The following is a 14,148-nucleotide window of genomic DNA, read 5'->3' on the forward strand; positions in this document are numbered from 1 at the left end:
CATTTTTTTCTTAAAAATAATACACTTTTCTAATTAGCATTACATATTTTCTAAACTAAATATTACATTTTCATATTTACCGGTTGCAATAATTAATGGTTAGAAATCAATTTGTTTTCTTTTCTTTTCACCCAACCGTGAAAAATCATATCATTTGGAAAGTATATAGTAGTCTACAAATTGAATGAACTCTACATTTTTGAAATACATATACTGAGTTGCTGGGCGCGCACACACGCACGAACGCTTGAGTGCGCACGTACACACCATTCATTCCTATTTATACATCGCCGTCTACCTATACACTCTGTCATTCTTTCCCTCTTTCTCTTTCTCCTTCTCCTTCTCTCTCGCTGACAAAAATGGATAACAGTAGCAGTAGTAATATTACCTCGTCTCCCACAGAGCTAGACCTCGACAACCTTCGAGCCATCAAAGTACTAGGCAAAGGTGCCATGGGAACTGTCTTCCTCGCCCATCATGCTTCAACTGACCCCTCCGCTCTCTCCCCTTTCGCCCTCAAGGTCGTCGACAAGTCCCTCTCTTTCGCCGCCGACGCCGACCGCCGTGCCCGCTGGGAAATCTCCGTCCTCTCCCGCTTCCGCCTCCACGACCCGCTCCACCCTTTCCTCCCCTCTCTCCTCGGATCCTCCGAAACCGCCGACATTCTCTGCTGGGCGGTGCCCTACTGTCCCGGCGGCGACCTCAACGTCCTCCGCCACCGTCAGAACGACAGCGTTTTCTCCCCCGCCGTCATCCGCTTCTACCTCGCCGAAATCATCCTCGCCCTCGAGCACCTTCACGGGCTCGGCATTGTTTATCGTGATTTGAAGCCGGAAAATATCCTCATTCAACAGTCTGGCCACGTCACCCTAACGGATTTCGATCTTTCCAGAAGCTTAACTCCGAAAAAAACGGTCGACCCCCTCCCGGTCTGTTCGGATCCTGAAACGGATTTCGTACCTTCTAGAACCTTCACCCGCTTCGTTTGTCCTAGAAAAAAGAAGAGCGTTACGAACCAGAAAGGATTAAGGAAAGCAAAGAGCGCACGCGTTTCGCCGGTGAGTAGAAGGAACCCCGGATCATTTTACGAGCGCTCCAATTCCTTCGTCGGCACCGAGGAGTACGTCTCGCCGGAAGTTGTAAGAGGCGACGGCCACGAGTTCTCCGTCGACTGGTGGGCTCTCGGAGTTCTCTGCTACGAAATGCTGTACGGAAAAACTCCGTTCCGGGGAAAGAACAGAAAGGATACGTTTAAGAGAATCCTGATGATGCAGCCGGAGTTCATGGGAAAGCCAAACGCCTTAACGGACTTGATCGGAAAGTTGCTCGAGAAGGACCCCACGCGCCGGTTGGGTTACCGGAGAGGCGCGTCCGAGATCAAGGAGCACGAGTTCTTCCGTGGGCTGAGGTGGGATTTGCTGACGGAAGTTGTACGGCCACCGTTTCTGCCGTCAAAAGACGAGACGGAACTCACGGAGGAAGTGAAGAAAGGCGGGATTGACATCCGGGAATACTTCGACAAATTGAAGGCTCCGTCGTCGCCGTTATGGTCGCCGTCACTGGATGAGCAAAGACATAACGTTTCGCTAACGGAGTTCTAACTCACGTGTAAAGAGTATTGGATCATTAATTAATGTTATTTTCTATTTTTTTTAAAAAAAGTAGATTAATGTAAATAAAATAATTGTAGGACTTGATAAACGGCGTTATTTAAGAATTGCTGTTAGCGATTATAGAAACATAATGATTAAGTAGTCATAATGTATTCTTAAACTGTTTTTAATTAGATTAATCAAATATGGGTGTACCTACGCGCCTGCGGTGGCGCGTGATCAACAATTGGCTGAGTGTGGAGGGAATAAAGTTCCTTGAGTGGAGGCTAAAAATGAGATTTTGGTTCTCTTGATATTTACGGTTTTGGACAAAATGAATGTATCAATTTTTAATTATGTTTATTTTTGAAGAAAGGAATTTTGCTTTTCCTTAAATCTTGCTTGTAATTCTTAGTGACATGAATAGTGAAATTCCTTTGATTATTGATTCAACTAACCAACATTTTCTTCCTTCATTTCCTTTGGGGGGAAGCAATTGATCAATCTAAACAAAGTTCAATTCTTATTCAAAAAAAGAAAAGTTGAATTCACAATCGGGAAATAATGAAAAGTGAACTTGCAAGATAATATATATGATGATTTTAATCTTATCAACATATCATTGAGTTTGAGTAACTAATGTTATTCTAATAATATATATGATGATTTTCTTCTTTTGTTAAAGTGTCTTATATAGGAGCGCATAAGGTGCAAATTCGATTGACATGCAGGATAATTGGGGGTAATGGATCCGACTCGGTACGTCTAACTCATTAAAGCTATAGGCGTCACATAAGAAGAGGTAACGGTTCTTAGGGTTTGCCTCATCAAAGAACCGTTACGAAGGAGCACACAACAAAGGAGTTGTTGCCGGGCACTTAAGAGGAGCCGTTACACTTATTAGGAGGCCATTGGTGCCCATTATTATATTAGGAGGCCATTGGTGTCCATTATTATATTGTAGCCGTTACTATTCTACAGTATAAAAGCCGAATCCATTAACAAGGAGGGAGGTTCTGTTTTCTTACACTGGTAACATTTTTACCGTCATCGATCATCCAATCTTCTTATGGTTTGAGATGATGGTGAAAGCGACATGGAATTGTAGTGAACGTGATATGAGCTAAAATCAACCTATTCCAAAATCTATATATAAAGAATGCGACACAAATTAAAGCAAGATAGGGTGAATATGCTTTGAAGATTTGAGGAATGTGATTTGAAAGTTGGATGAATGTGGTCCGCTGGTAACGATAGATGCTGTGCTAGTATATATGCATGCTACACCCACTACTTTCATTTTGGGGAATCTGCCATTCTTTTTTGTGCTGTAAACCATAAAGATGATGCAGTGAATGACTGCAAGTCTAAACAAGCTAATAAGTATCATAAGCTGTGAAAAAAGAATTAAGTAAACTGAAAGATGGGATGTAGGGCCAAACAGTTAGGAAGATACTGTTTCATACCAAAAGCAGTTGTCTTGTCTTCCTCTTATCTGTTGCAGATAATCATATGATGCAATAGTATATAATTTCTTGTCAGGTTTTTTGTCAGGTGAAAGAGAGGCGGAAGAAAAAAAATAGAGAGAAAAAGAAAACAAAAAAAAAAAAACATTAAAACGTGGGTGCAACCATCCTGCCACACACACTCTCTTTTAATTTACGGGACCAATAAAAACTCATCTTTTTACAACATACCCTCTCCTACTATTGTTTCTTTTAATTTACGGGACCAACAACAAAAACTCATCTTTTTACAACATCCCCTCTCATACTATTGTTTTCTTCCACATGAACTGCTGACACAAAGAGTTACTCCATTGTGATTTGAATTTGTGACCTTCCATTTGGAAGAGTCATAGATATGTCATTAAATTACAAAAGTAGTATATGAATTTAGTTTCTAAGTACACTACAGAAGCAGTTCATAAAAATAGATTTAAGTTAAGTCTTATATTTTGACACTAACTTCTATCTATAGTAATATGAGACATATTCTTCTTGAGATATATTCTCCCCAATGGTCTTACTCCCTATTGTCTTAGCTGCGCTGCAACGTAACAATGAGGTAACCATTAATTAAGAAAGTACAAAACCATATATCGAGAAAAACCTTAAAGCTAGGCCAACAACATGAGGTTGAGGGTTTGTTGTAACTCTTTTCCAAAGCTTCCAAACCTCTCTTCAAACTAATTATTAAAGAAGACCACTATAGCAAGCAATCAAAATATTCTTTTTTTAAAAACATAATTCCATTTATTTTTTCTCAATCTAATATAAGTATTATGAAATCACAGCTGTTTGATTATGATTTTCATTAATACACACTTTCTTGTATTTCTTAGGATTTAAATGTCCAACATTGTCATCACTTTCTAAAAGGGGAAGAAAGAGAAGTTGGGAATGGTAGTATCCAAGTAGCTTAGAATATGGTGCACGAAAAAAGTCATCCCAAGACGCGGTGTACAATGTGTCATGTGTGTGCAGTGCATTGTGTTGCAGATGATCTGCATGATCTACTAATATAGATAAAGAACCCACATTGGTTCTCAGGTTCACATGTAAGTATAGGTTCTCATTTAAACTTTATATATATATATATAGTTTGTCGGCATAATTTAAGTTAATTTGGATGATACTTTGCTCGTGACTTTTGCTTAGGTCCCATCTTTAGGTTAATTTTTCCACAATCCAAACGCTACCTTTGTCTTGCACCCCTATAATCTTGGCTTGTAGCATTTCCTTATCATAACTTTGGTCCCCCCAATTTGCAAAAGCCAAATACGCAGGGTCCTTGCCCCCCATAAAAGGCAATAAGAAACTTCTTCATTGATCTTCACGTCTCCCTCTTCTACAAACAACCAAATTGGCCATTCCTCACAATGTTTCTGCAACAATTTGGCTGTTTTCGATCCCTTCTTGAGTTCGGTCCTTTTCTTTTCCATAACCCCCCTTTGTCTCACTTGTGTTAATGCTTTCTATCTTGCTAGCTCACCACAATATAATGACTCCATGATGATGACCAAATTTTCGAATTTTTCACCTGCTGAAAGCTGCTGCCACATGCTATGCTGAGTTTGTTGTCGTGATAAATCACGTCCATGGGGTTCTATATCCCCAGCTTTCTGATGAGTTATCCCTTTCCTTGCTGCAAGAAGTTACAGTAGTACAGATTACACGGTGAACAAGTATATATTCATACAAGCTATAGTCATAGTCATTGGATGCAAGATTTAAGACAAAACGCACGACTCATTCACAATAAGTGGCTTATGATACCAGCCAGTCGCCGTCTTCTGTATGGGATAAACGATAGTCTGACTCTTCTTAATCTTGCCCCGCTAGCATCAACAACTAGGAGCCTCAACATATCTTGAAAATCAGCATTCAGCAGGAGCCTCAACATATCTTGAAAATCAGCATTCAGCATAGTATCTGTTCATAGTTACTTTCTCAACCTACTGAAGCACAATGAGTCAACAGTTGCCTCCACTGAGGAGGAGGCCACTCCCATCATCCATGTGGGAGTTTTAAACGGGACACCGGACCACAAGTTCTTGGCTTTACCAAACACTTTAAATCTCAATTATCTGACTTATTAAGTTTGAAGTTTTAAGTATTAATTTTTCAATTTTCAATTAAGCTTGCAAAACTAAGCCATAATTCATTTAACTAGGCATATTATCTTTAATTTCTCATACCAAGCATAATACTTAAATAGTTTTATTGTTAATTTCAAAATCTCGAGAACAAAACCATCATAAACAAACAATTCCAAGATTCATCAAATCTAATATTTTAAACATTAAAAAGATCCATAGATACCATACATACATATGTTACAACATCATTGTATTGTACATGTGCATATAACATGATTGCCATTACCTCGTACGTACGCATAAACAACGTTGCATGTGATGTTCACTACTATATTAGCTTCCCTTCCTTAATGCTCCATCTATATTTATCAAACCAATCCGTACTCCACATCACTCAATTTTGATTTCCCATTATTACTCTCTTTTATTATTTTCCTTTTTGTTAATAATATAAGATTCTTCACTTTTTTTTAGTATTATTGTTGAGTCCATCATTAGTGACACTTTCTCGTCATCTGGAAATAAATAAACTCTCTTAGTTTTCACCATTTTGTCTTGTATGTAAACTTGAGTTCAAAATGAAGAGGCTTGGTGAATTTTTAGCTACCTTATAATTATACTTAAATGTCTTAATCGGTCTTGTGACCACCCATTTGAAATGATAAAAGATATGACCACCGATTTTGTCTTGTATTGTAATTTGCTCGTGACTTTGCTTAGGTTCAATCTCAAGGCGTTTTTCTTTTTTTTTTTCACAATCCCAACGCAGCCTATGTCTTGCACCCCTATGATATTGGGCTGTACCATTTCCTTATCATAAGCTCTGTCCCCTCAATTTGCAAAAGCCAAATACAGAGGGTCCTTGGCCCCCATAAAAGGCAATAAGAAACTTCTTCATGGGTCTTCACATCTCCCATTTCTACAAACAACCAAAATGACCATTCATCACAATATTTCTCTTAGGATTTGGCTGTTTTCTCTTCTTGTGTTTGGTCCTTTTCTTTCCCATCCACCCTTGGTCTCACTCCTGTTAATGCTATCCATCTTGCACACCACAATGACTCCATGATGGCCATATTTCATGAATTTCTCGCCTGCTGAAAGCTGCTGTCACATGCCATGCTGCGTTTGTTCTCGTGATAAATCACATTCATGGGCTTCTTCTACCCCTGGCTTTCAGATGAGTTATCCCTTTCCTTGCTGCAAGAAATTACAATAGTACAGACTACATGTTGAACAAGTATAATTCACACAAGCACTTGACATAGTCATTGGATGCAAAACTAATAGATCTCAGCATGCTTACTTCCCAGTAGGTCATGCTTAACCATGGAGTTCTTTAGTTATCTGGTTGTCATATCCTTCTTAAAACACATGGTGATAAGTGGACATTAACCATTTAACAACATCTCTCCATGGTAAGCCACAGTGCCACGGTTCAATGGTAGGATGTTGAACTCGGCCCTCCAAGCCACAGTCCCAGCAAAGATTTAGGACAAAATGAACCATTACAAGTGGCTTCTATATAGCCTTTCTCTGTTGGTCATAATAAAGGCAAAATTATAATGTGTGCATAATGACACAAGTTCAGGTAAATTTTGAGTATAACTTGCCAGAGAAAGAGAAAGGAGAAAGTAAGTTGAGCTGAATATGTGCTGCAAAGTGCAAGGCGTAAACTTAAAACAATCCATGCACTTCTTTGTCAAACCACTTGCTACTCGGAACAAAATAAAATTAATGTTGGCAAAAACATCATCTCTGGTAACTTAGTAAGTGTTGAAATGCAATCTACTCTTGCTGTATGCTAAGCATTGCTATGAGTAGTAGCACAAGTTTAACCACAGAAATTTATCAAAAGGCACAAGCTAAAATAGCTCCTTAACATCTAGTAACCACACAATTTCAGCTTTCTAATAGAGTTCTAACTTTTAAACTCTCCTTAGTGACAGAAAATCACATCCTCTGTAAAATATCGAGTTACTTAAAAGGTTAGTTAATAACAATAACTCGGACCTGGCTAGACTCCATTCAATTTTAAAAATCTTAAATTTGCACAAGACAGACACAATAGAGAGATCAGAGTGTTAAATTTGCTTAGGACTCAGCTTATCTAATAATGACATGTAGTCTTATTCTCTAGCGGTGGTGGGACCAACCAATATGGATTTCGTCTGACCCAACCTCAGGCATCTTGAATATATTAGGAGCGCTCTTTTCATACAACTATTGAAACCAGTGTCCATCACATTATATGTCTCTATATTATTCAGCTCTTCAGAGTGTTGGAAGAACATATTTTAATACTTTTCACCTATGTTTTCCATTTTCCCACCTTGCATACTCCTACTAAGCAAAAAATTCAAAAATTCATATATATAAGGTAACAATAGAATGATCTCATATTTCCTATATGCTACAACCTTTTATTTCCCAGACTTCTGAGAGAATTTTCTTTTCCAATACTAAACTCTTCGGTTGTTATAAAGTAAATACATTCTTTTCACATGTCATATAATTATTTATCCTATTCTACGCATCATCTCATGTCAACCCTATAGCGAAAGTGAAAATGACAAGTGCACAGGGAAGATAGACCAAATATTGCACTACATGGCAGACTAAAGTTCCATTCCAAACCTTTACACTGTTCAATTGCACAATAGAATTGCCTCCTAGATAGGTATAAGAAACTAATGGTACAAAACAAGGCATAAAGCACTACATGGAACATCTCTAAGCACCATAGCTTTAAGTAAATTGTACTCATGCAAGATAGCAACACGGTTGCATTTTCTGAAAGAGGCATCAATGAACAAAGGGAACCATCAATCCTGCTTGACTGACCAGATTCTAAAACTAAAACCAAGCCTGAATAGTATCAAAATTCGAAAGAAACATTCTTACAAACTTATGTCACATGTCGATGTACAGGTTAGAGAGAAACTTATACCATCATTAATCAAAAGAGAAGTTTTTTAATCTACCTTAAAACCATTGCTTGTTAGAGTGCATTGCAGCTGCTAGTTTCCCTAGATGACAGTTCAGAAAATTGCAAAGGCACTGGTTTATTGACTTTTTCTTGACCATTCCTCACCATTAAACTATATTCTTTTGCCTCCAACTGGCTGCTAGCATCTCGCCAAAATTTGATTACATGAAGGCTCTCCTCTTCGGTGGATCTCTGAAGAATAACTCTTGACGCATAACCCTTCTTTCTCATTTGAAGGCATATTTCCGATGGGTTATTAGCAGCAAGTGTGAGCAGATACAACCAGCCCCTCTCAGACAGAAGCTCGTCAGCAACAGGCAAAATCTTATCGATCACAGTTCGACCATTTTCCCCACCAGCCCAAGCGGAGGTGATTCCTTCACAACCAACCTCCTCTTCAGGCGTTGGAACATAAGGCGGGTTCACAACCATCACATCCACTAACCCAGCCAGCCGTGCCTCCATTCCTGACGCAATATCAGTATTAACCAGCTCAACATCAACACCATGTGCTGCCGCTGTCTCACGAGTCACCATAACTGCATGAGGATTGATGTCTGTTGCAATATAATAGGCCTCGGGCACTTCATGCCCAAGCATGAGTGCTAGGGAAGTAATAACGTATCCGCTACCACATCCAACTTCCATACAAAACGCGGGTTGGTGATCTACCAAGTTAGTCCGATCAGCCAGTAATGCATCTACCAATGCAAATGAATCATCACACGGTTCATATACTTCAGGATGTGAACTGACAAGATTAATCTTGGCAATTCTGGAAATCATTTAATCAACTTCTGCACAAGTACATCAAAGATTACAAATTTATAAGGCATTGAGTGATAAACAGATTGCAATCTGTACAACAAAGATATACTGACTGCTCCAAACATCCCAATTAATTCATTCACATTTCACAGGGATTCATTCCTCGATAGGCAACGCAAACTAGGTATATTGTATTAGCAAATTAACATAGTCAACTAAAAATTGCATCCACATTTGTCAAGTTTTTTTTTTTTTTTTCAGATTTAAGTAATTGAATCCGAAAGACTACAAAAAAAAGCCAATTTTGAAGTGGAAAACTTTGACAGAAAAACACTTGAAAATGAAAGGAAGAAGAAGAACAGTACGTACCTGTAGATCCTAACCGGGCCTGCGACTATTTTGAATAAAAAGGAGCAATGGGCATGGCAGAATTCAACAAGGCCGCCTGCGATGTACCACGGAACAATCGATATCGGAGAAACAGAGGATAGGGTCAAGGGTGAGGGAAAGTCTAATTGTGATTTTGGGTTTAGGGTTCCATTTTTACAATTCTATTTTATGATTTGAGTTTTTTCCACTTTTGGTCCTATGACTTTAGTGTTTTTGTTAGGTACACGACTTTCATTCCTGACATAAGTAGTGCTTGACTTTAATTTTTTTGCCACTTTTAGTCCATAACTTAGATTTTTTTTTTCCACTTTTAGTCCTTTCGGCAATGTGAGCAACAACATTTAATCAAAATCAACAAATTGTTGTGCCATTAAGGGTAAATAACGTTTAATGTATTTAGGGATTTATCAAAAGATAATTTTATCTTTAATGGTACAACAGTTTGTTGATTCCGATTAAAAGTTGTCGCTTAAAAAGCGAAGCAGAACAAGCAAATAACGTTTCTTTTTCATATTTTTTCTCTGATTTTATTTATAAATATATTTAGGACTTTATCAAAAGACACTTTTATCGTTAATGGCACAATAGTTTGTTAATTTCAATTAAAAGTTGTCACTCACATGGTCGAAAGGACTAAAAGTGGAAAAAAAATCAAAGTCAATGACTAAAAGTGGCAGAAAAATCAAAGTCAAGCACTACTTATGTCAGGAATGAAAATCGTGTACCTAAATTGACGGAGACACTAAAGTCATAGAACCAAAAGTGGAAAACACTCTTTATGATTTTATCCCTTTAAATTTGGACTTCTAATTAAATTTTATAAAAATAAAAATGACATTTTTATATACTCATGATTCTTTATAAAATAGCACTCCATATTTTTACTTTCTCAAATATTTTTAACCTAAAAAAACAATAGACTTTCTCCAAATTTAAAAATCACTTTATTATTATTCGTATTATTTTATTTAGTACTCCAAAATATCTAATACATTTGATGGAATAATTAGGACCGGGTGCGGAGCAAGAGCCGGGCAAGAAGGAACCGGGGCAAGTACGACCCGGAGGCGGCCACGTGGCGGGCTAGCCACGGTCAGCCGCGGCCGAGCGTGGCTCGCGGCACGCTCAGCCCGGCTGAGCGTCCTCGGCACGCTCAGCCTCGCTGAGCGTCCGCAACGCTCAGCCCAGCTGAGCGTCCGCGGCACGCTCAGCCTCGCTGAGCGTCCGCAACGCGCTCAGCCATGCTGAGCGTGATCTGCGGCACGCTCAGCCCGCAGCACGCTCAGCCAGGCTGAGCGTGTTCCGCAACACGCTCAGCCCGGCTGAGCGCGGTCCGCAGCACGCTCAGCCCGGCTGAGCGTCCGGGCTCGGCGGTCCGCACGTTGCCCGAGTCTCGCGGCGGCGGTTACGGCCCGGGCGTTAGGCGCGCTTCCCTGCGTCTTTTCCGGATCAGTTACGCCTAGGGCTGATATAAAAGCTCGTTGGTTGTCTGATCAGGACATACTCACTTACTTTCCAACACACTTGTCTTGTTATTACATTGCTTACCTTTGTAATAGCGTTATACAATTTAATATATATTTTACCCCCGCGGTATACTTACGATTCATTAGCTTGTCATACCCCCATTTATTTAATCGGGTTTTGTAATTCGGACCACCCGGGTTATTAAAATCCATCAACATTATTAGTACCATTTTATGTGTGTTTACTATTTAATTGATTAAACATACAGTATCTTTTAAAATTTACTCTTTTTTTTTTAAATTTTCTTATTATATTTAAATTTAATTGTTAACATTTAATACTAATTTCAATGCAATTTCTAAATACACATCTTAATTTTATATTTCAATACTAAACTTAATATTATAACAAATTAATTTGTAAATAATTTACTTCAACTTTAACTTGTTAACCAAAACAGCACATAAAATGGGACTTGAATAATATTATAATTTAGGAATATAGAAAACTAAAAAGATACTTTTGCCTATAAAAATATATTTAAATTTGCATCACTCTCCCAACAAGAAAATAACTTTAAAAATGTAATCCCTCAAATATACTGCCATCTGCCAATGAGTTCTGATCTGGTACAGTGATAACAAATAATCATATCATTAAAGAACACTAATGAATTGAAGACTTCCCTTTCGCCTTTCAACTCTATCTACTCAAGATTACATAAGTAAAAGCTGCTTAAAAATATACTCTGATCTAGCTACTTTCTTCATCTTTCAATATACTCTCATACCATACTTTATATTATTATTCTCCTTGCTTTTCATATTCATCCAGAGGTCTCTTTGGAATTGCGAATTAATTCCTTAAAAAGTGAAAACCATTCTTCTGTATTTTATTTGGTTGCTATGCTGGATTGGATGTGAAACTTGGGACAGTTTCACTGGAATCAGAAGGCCAGAAGGGTCGTTTTATCAGCGTATCACAGAATTGTGGCAGACAAAAATATTTAAAAACATGGATGGAGATGCGGGGTATCGATCCCCGTACCTCTCGCATGCTAAGCGAGCGCTCTACCATCTGAGCTACATCCCCATTTGTTTTTTGTATTTAAGTTTAGAATATTATCTAATATAGCTCAATTTGGTTTATAAAACCATGCAACAAGAGCTTTCAGACTTCTTCCAAGGATAATAACTCTAGACTATTACATGCAGGTCAATTAGGTTTGGACACTGACCTTGATGATTACAAGGCCGTTTGTTTTTTTTATTGTTGTCATGGTATATATAGTTGAGCAACAATTCTTGATGAATTATTGATTTTCCTCCTCCTAAGTTGGATATCCATCATCGCTAAAAAGATTTTAAGTGCAACATGCACACAATCAACCTTTGTTATTGAGTACAAGCCTTGTATAAGAGTGACAATCTTTCACTTGCCTCTCAATGTGGCTTGAGAGAATTTTGTCATGATATGATCAATGCTATAAGTTATAAACAATACACGGCCATCGCCCTCTCCCCTGATTATGATCCACTTGCATTATTAGCATGGGATCGGAGGACAACGAGATACTGATGGTTGAGCTTTGCATCAAGAATATAATAAAAACATTATTGGACAAAAGTACGTTTTCAACATTAGACATATGCATCTAGCTAGACATTAATGTAATTTTGATTTGGAACAACACTCATGCTTTGAATTGTACGTTTAAAATACACAAGTTGGAAAGGGTTCCTAACCTATAATAAGGTGGATCTTGCTCACGAGTATACCCTCTCTGGGGTCTAGGATCTCCATATTCCTCCTCTTGGTCCTCATTGTGTGTTTGTCGTCATTGTGGCCTCTTCCGTTGATCCTCCTCTCTTGTAGGAGGAAGAGCCTCAAAGTCTTTATAGTCTCTTTGTTATGACCGGTCTCGAGGCCCAAAGTTTGCCCTCCTTGGTGCATCAGGCCGGCGGATCTCCTTTGTGGTGTTCAACCTTTGATGGTGAAGCCATCTCCCCATCTCCGATCCTCTTCTACTTCTTGATGATAGAGATTATGTAATGTCTCAACAAGGGAACTAGAGATACATTACTAATGGCCAATGTGGACATTGGACTCTCAATTAACTGTAAGCCCTATCCTAATGGTACGGTGACTTAAACTAGTTAAAGCAATTTATCAAACGCATTGCGTTTAAGTCTCCTTCCAACTCCCTTTACTCAAAGCAAAGTTAGACTAGTGAGAGGTGTGAGTATGGTATTGTTCTATTCTCATAGTGACAACATCTTATTCATGTACCTTTTGCATAATTGGACCCAAATTATATAAGAGTCCACATAAATCACTAAGCTCACAACTAGAACTAACATTGAGTTATTAAGAGCTCAATCCAAATCTAACTACACCAATTTACTTAGGGGGGGGGGGGTCAATTTGGCGGTTATGGTTTCATTTTAAGGTTCACCAGCGGTTATGGTTTCATTTTAAGGTTCACCAATCTCCGGAGAACGAAGTCACACGATTTAATCCAAACAATGATTGTGGTTTCATGCTTTGGGACTATCACGATTTAATCCAAACAATGATTGAAGGAGAATGAAGTCATAGACTCTCGTAGGTCTGGTTTCATGCTTTGGGATTATCACGATTTAATCCAAACAATGATTGAAGGAGAACGAAGTCATAGACTCTCGTAGGTCTGGTTTCATGCTTTGGGACTATCACGATTTAATCTAAACAATGATGACCTACTTAGGGGTCAATTTGGCGGTTATGGTTTCATTTTAAGGTTCACCAATCTACAACTGGTTTCATGCTTTGGGACTATCACGATTTAATCCAAACAATGACCTACTTAGGGGTCAATTTGGCGGTTATGGTTTCAATTTAATCCAAACAATGACCTACTTAGGGTTCAATTTGGCGGCTATAGTTTCATCTTAAGGTTCACCAATCTACAACTGGTTTCATGCTTTGGGACTATCACGATAACGAAGTCACAACTGGTTTCATGCTTTGGGACTATCACGATAACGAAGTCAGGGCCAACGGCCATGCAGATTAACGTAACCTCCAAAACCCGCCGTCTGTGAGGTTCGAACCCACGACCACGTGGTTAAAAGCCACATCACGATTTAATCCAAACAATGATGACCTACTTAGGGGTCAATTTGGTGGCGGTTATGGTTTCATTTTAAGGTTCACCAATCTACAACCAATCTACAACTGGTTTCATGCTTTGGGACTATCACGATTTAATCCAAACAATGACCTACTTAGGGGTCAATTTGGCGGTTATGGTTTCAATTTAATCCAAACAATGACCTACTTAGGGTTCAATTTGGCGG

The 14,148-nt window shown here is 38.6% G+C and overlaps 2 protein-coding genes and 1 non-coding gene across 5 annotated transcripts; 1 reads left to right on the plus strand and 2 right to left on the minus strand.

Annotated features, from left to right (window-relative positions):
• Positions 1–320: 320 nt before the first annotated feature.
• Positions 321–1,952, plus strand: LOC116014937 (serine/threonine-protein kinase UCNL). Its single transcript, XM_031254907.1, has one exon. It carries the CDS (start codon positions 363–365, stop codon positions 1,602–1,604), a length of 1,242 nt encoding a protein of 413 aa, XP_031110767.1. The 5' UTR covers positions 321–362; the 3' UTR covers positions 1,605–1,952.
• A 4,658-nt stretch (positions 1,953–6,610) lies between these two features.
• Positions 6,611–9,452, minus strand: LOC116015473 (methyltransferase N6AMT1). Of its 3 annotated transcripts, none has more exons than XM_031255548.1 (3): positions 9,323–9,452; positions 8,181–8,982; positions 6,611–6,732 (listed from the first exon to the last, which is right to left on the minus strand). In XM_031255548.1, exon 2 carries the CDS (start codon positions 8,969–8,971, stop codon positions 8,198–8,200), a length of 774 nt encoding a protein of 257 aa, XP_031111408.1. In that variant the 5' UTR covers positions 8,972–8,982; positions 9,323–9,452; the 3' UTR covers positions 6,611–6,732; positions 8,181–8,197. The 3 variants fall into 3 exon arrangements, with proteins under 3 accessions (XP_031111408.1, XP_031111409.1, XP_031111407.1); XM_031255549.1 differs by lacking the exon at positions 6,611–6,732 and adding an exon at positions 7,787–8,064; XM_031255547.1 differs by lacking the exon at positions 6,611–6,732 and having other exon boundaries at positions 7,787–8,982.
• Positions 9,453–11,829: 2,377 nt separating this feature from the next.
• On the minus strand, positions 11,830–11,902 carry TRNAA-AGC. Its single transcript has one exon. It is a non-coding gene; the product is annotated as a tRNA-Ala (tRNA).
• Positions 11,903–14,148: the final 2,246 nt, after the last annotated feature.

Source organism: Ipomoea triloba, chromosome 4, assembly GCF_003576645.1.
Source record: "Ipomoea triloba cultivar NCNSP0323 chromosome 4, ASM357664v1".
NCBI lineage: Eukaryota > Viridiplantae > Streptophyta > Magnoliopsida > Solanales > Convolvulaceae > Ipomoea > Ipomoea triloba.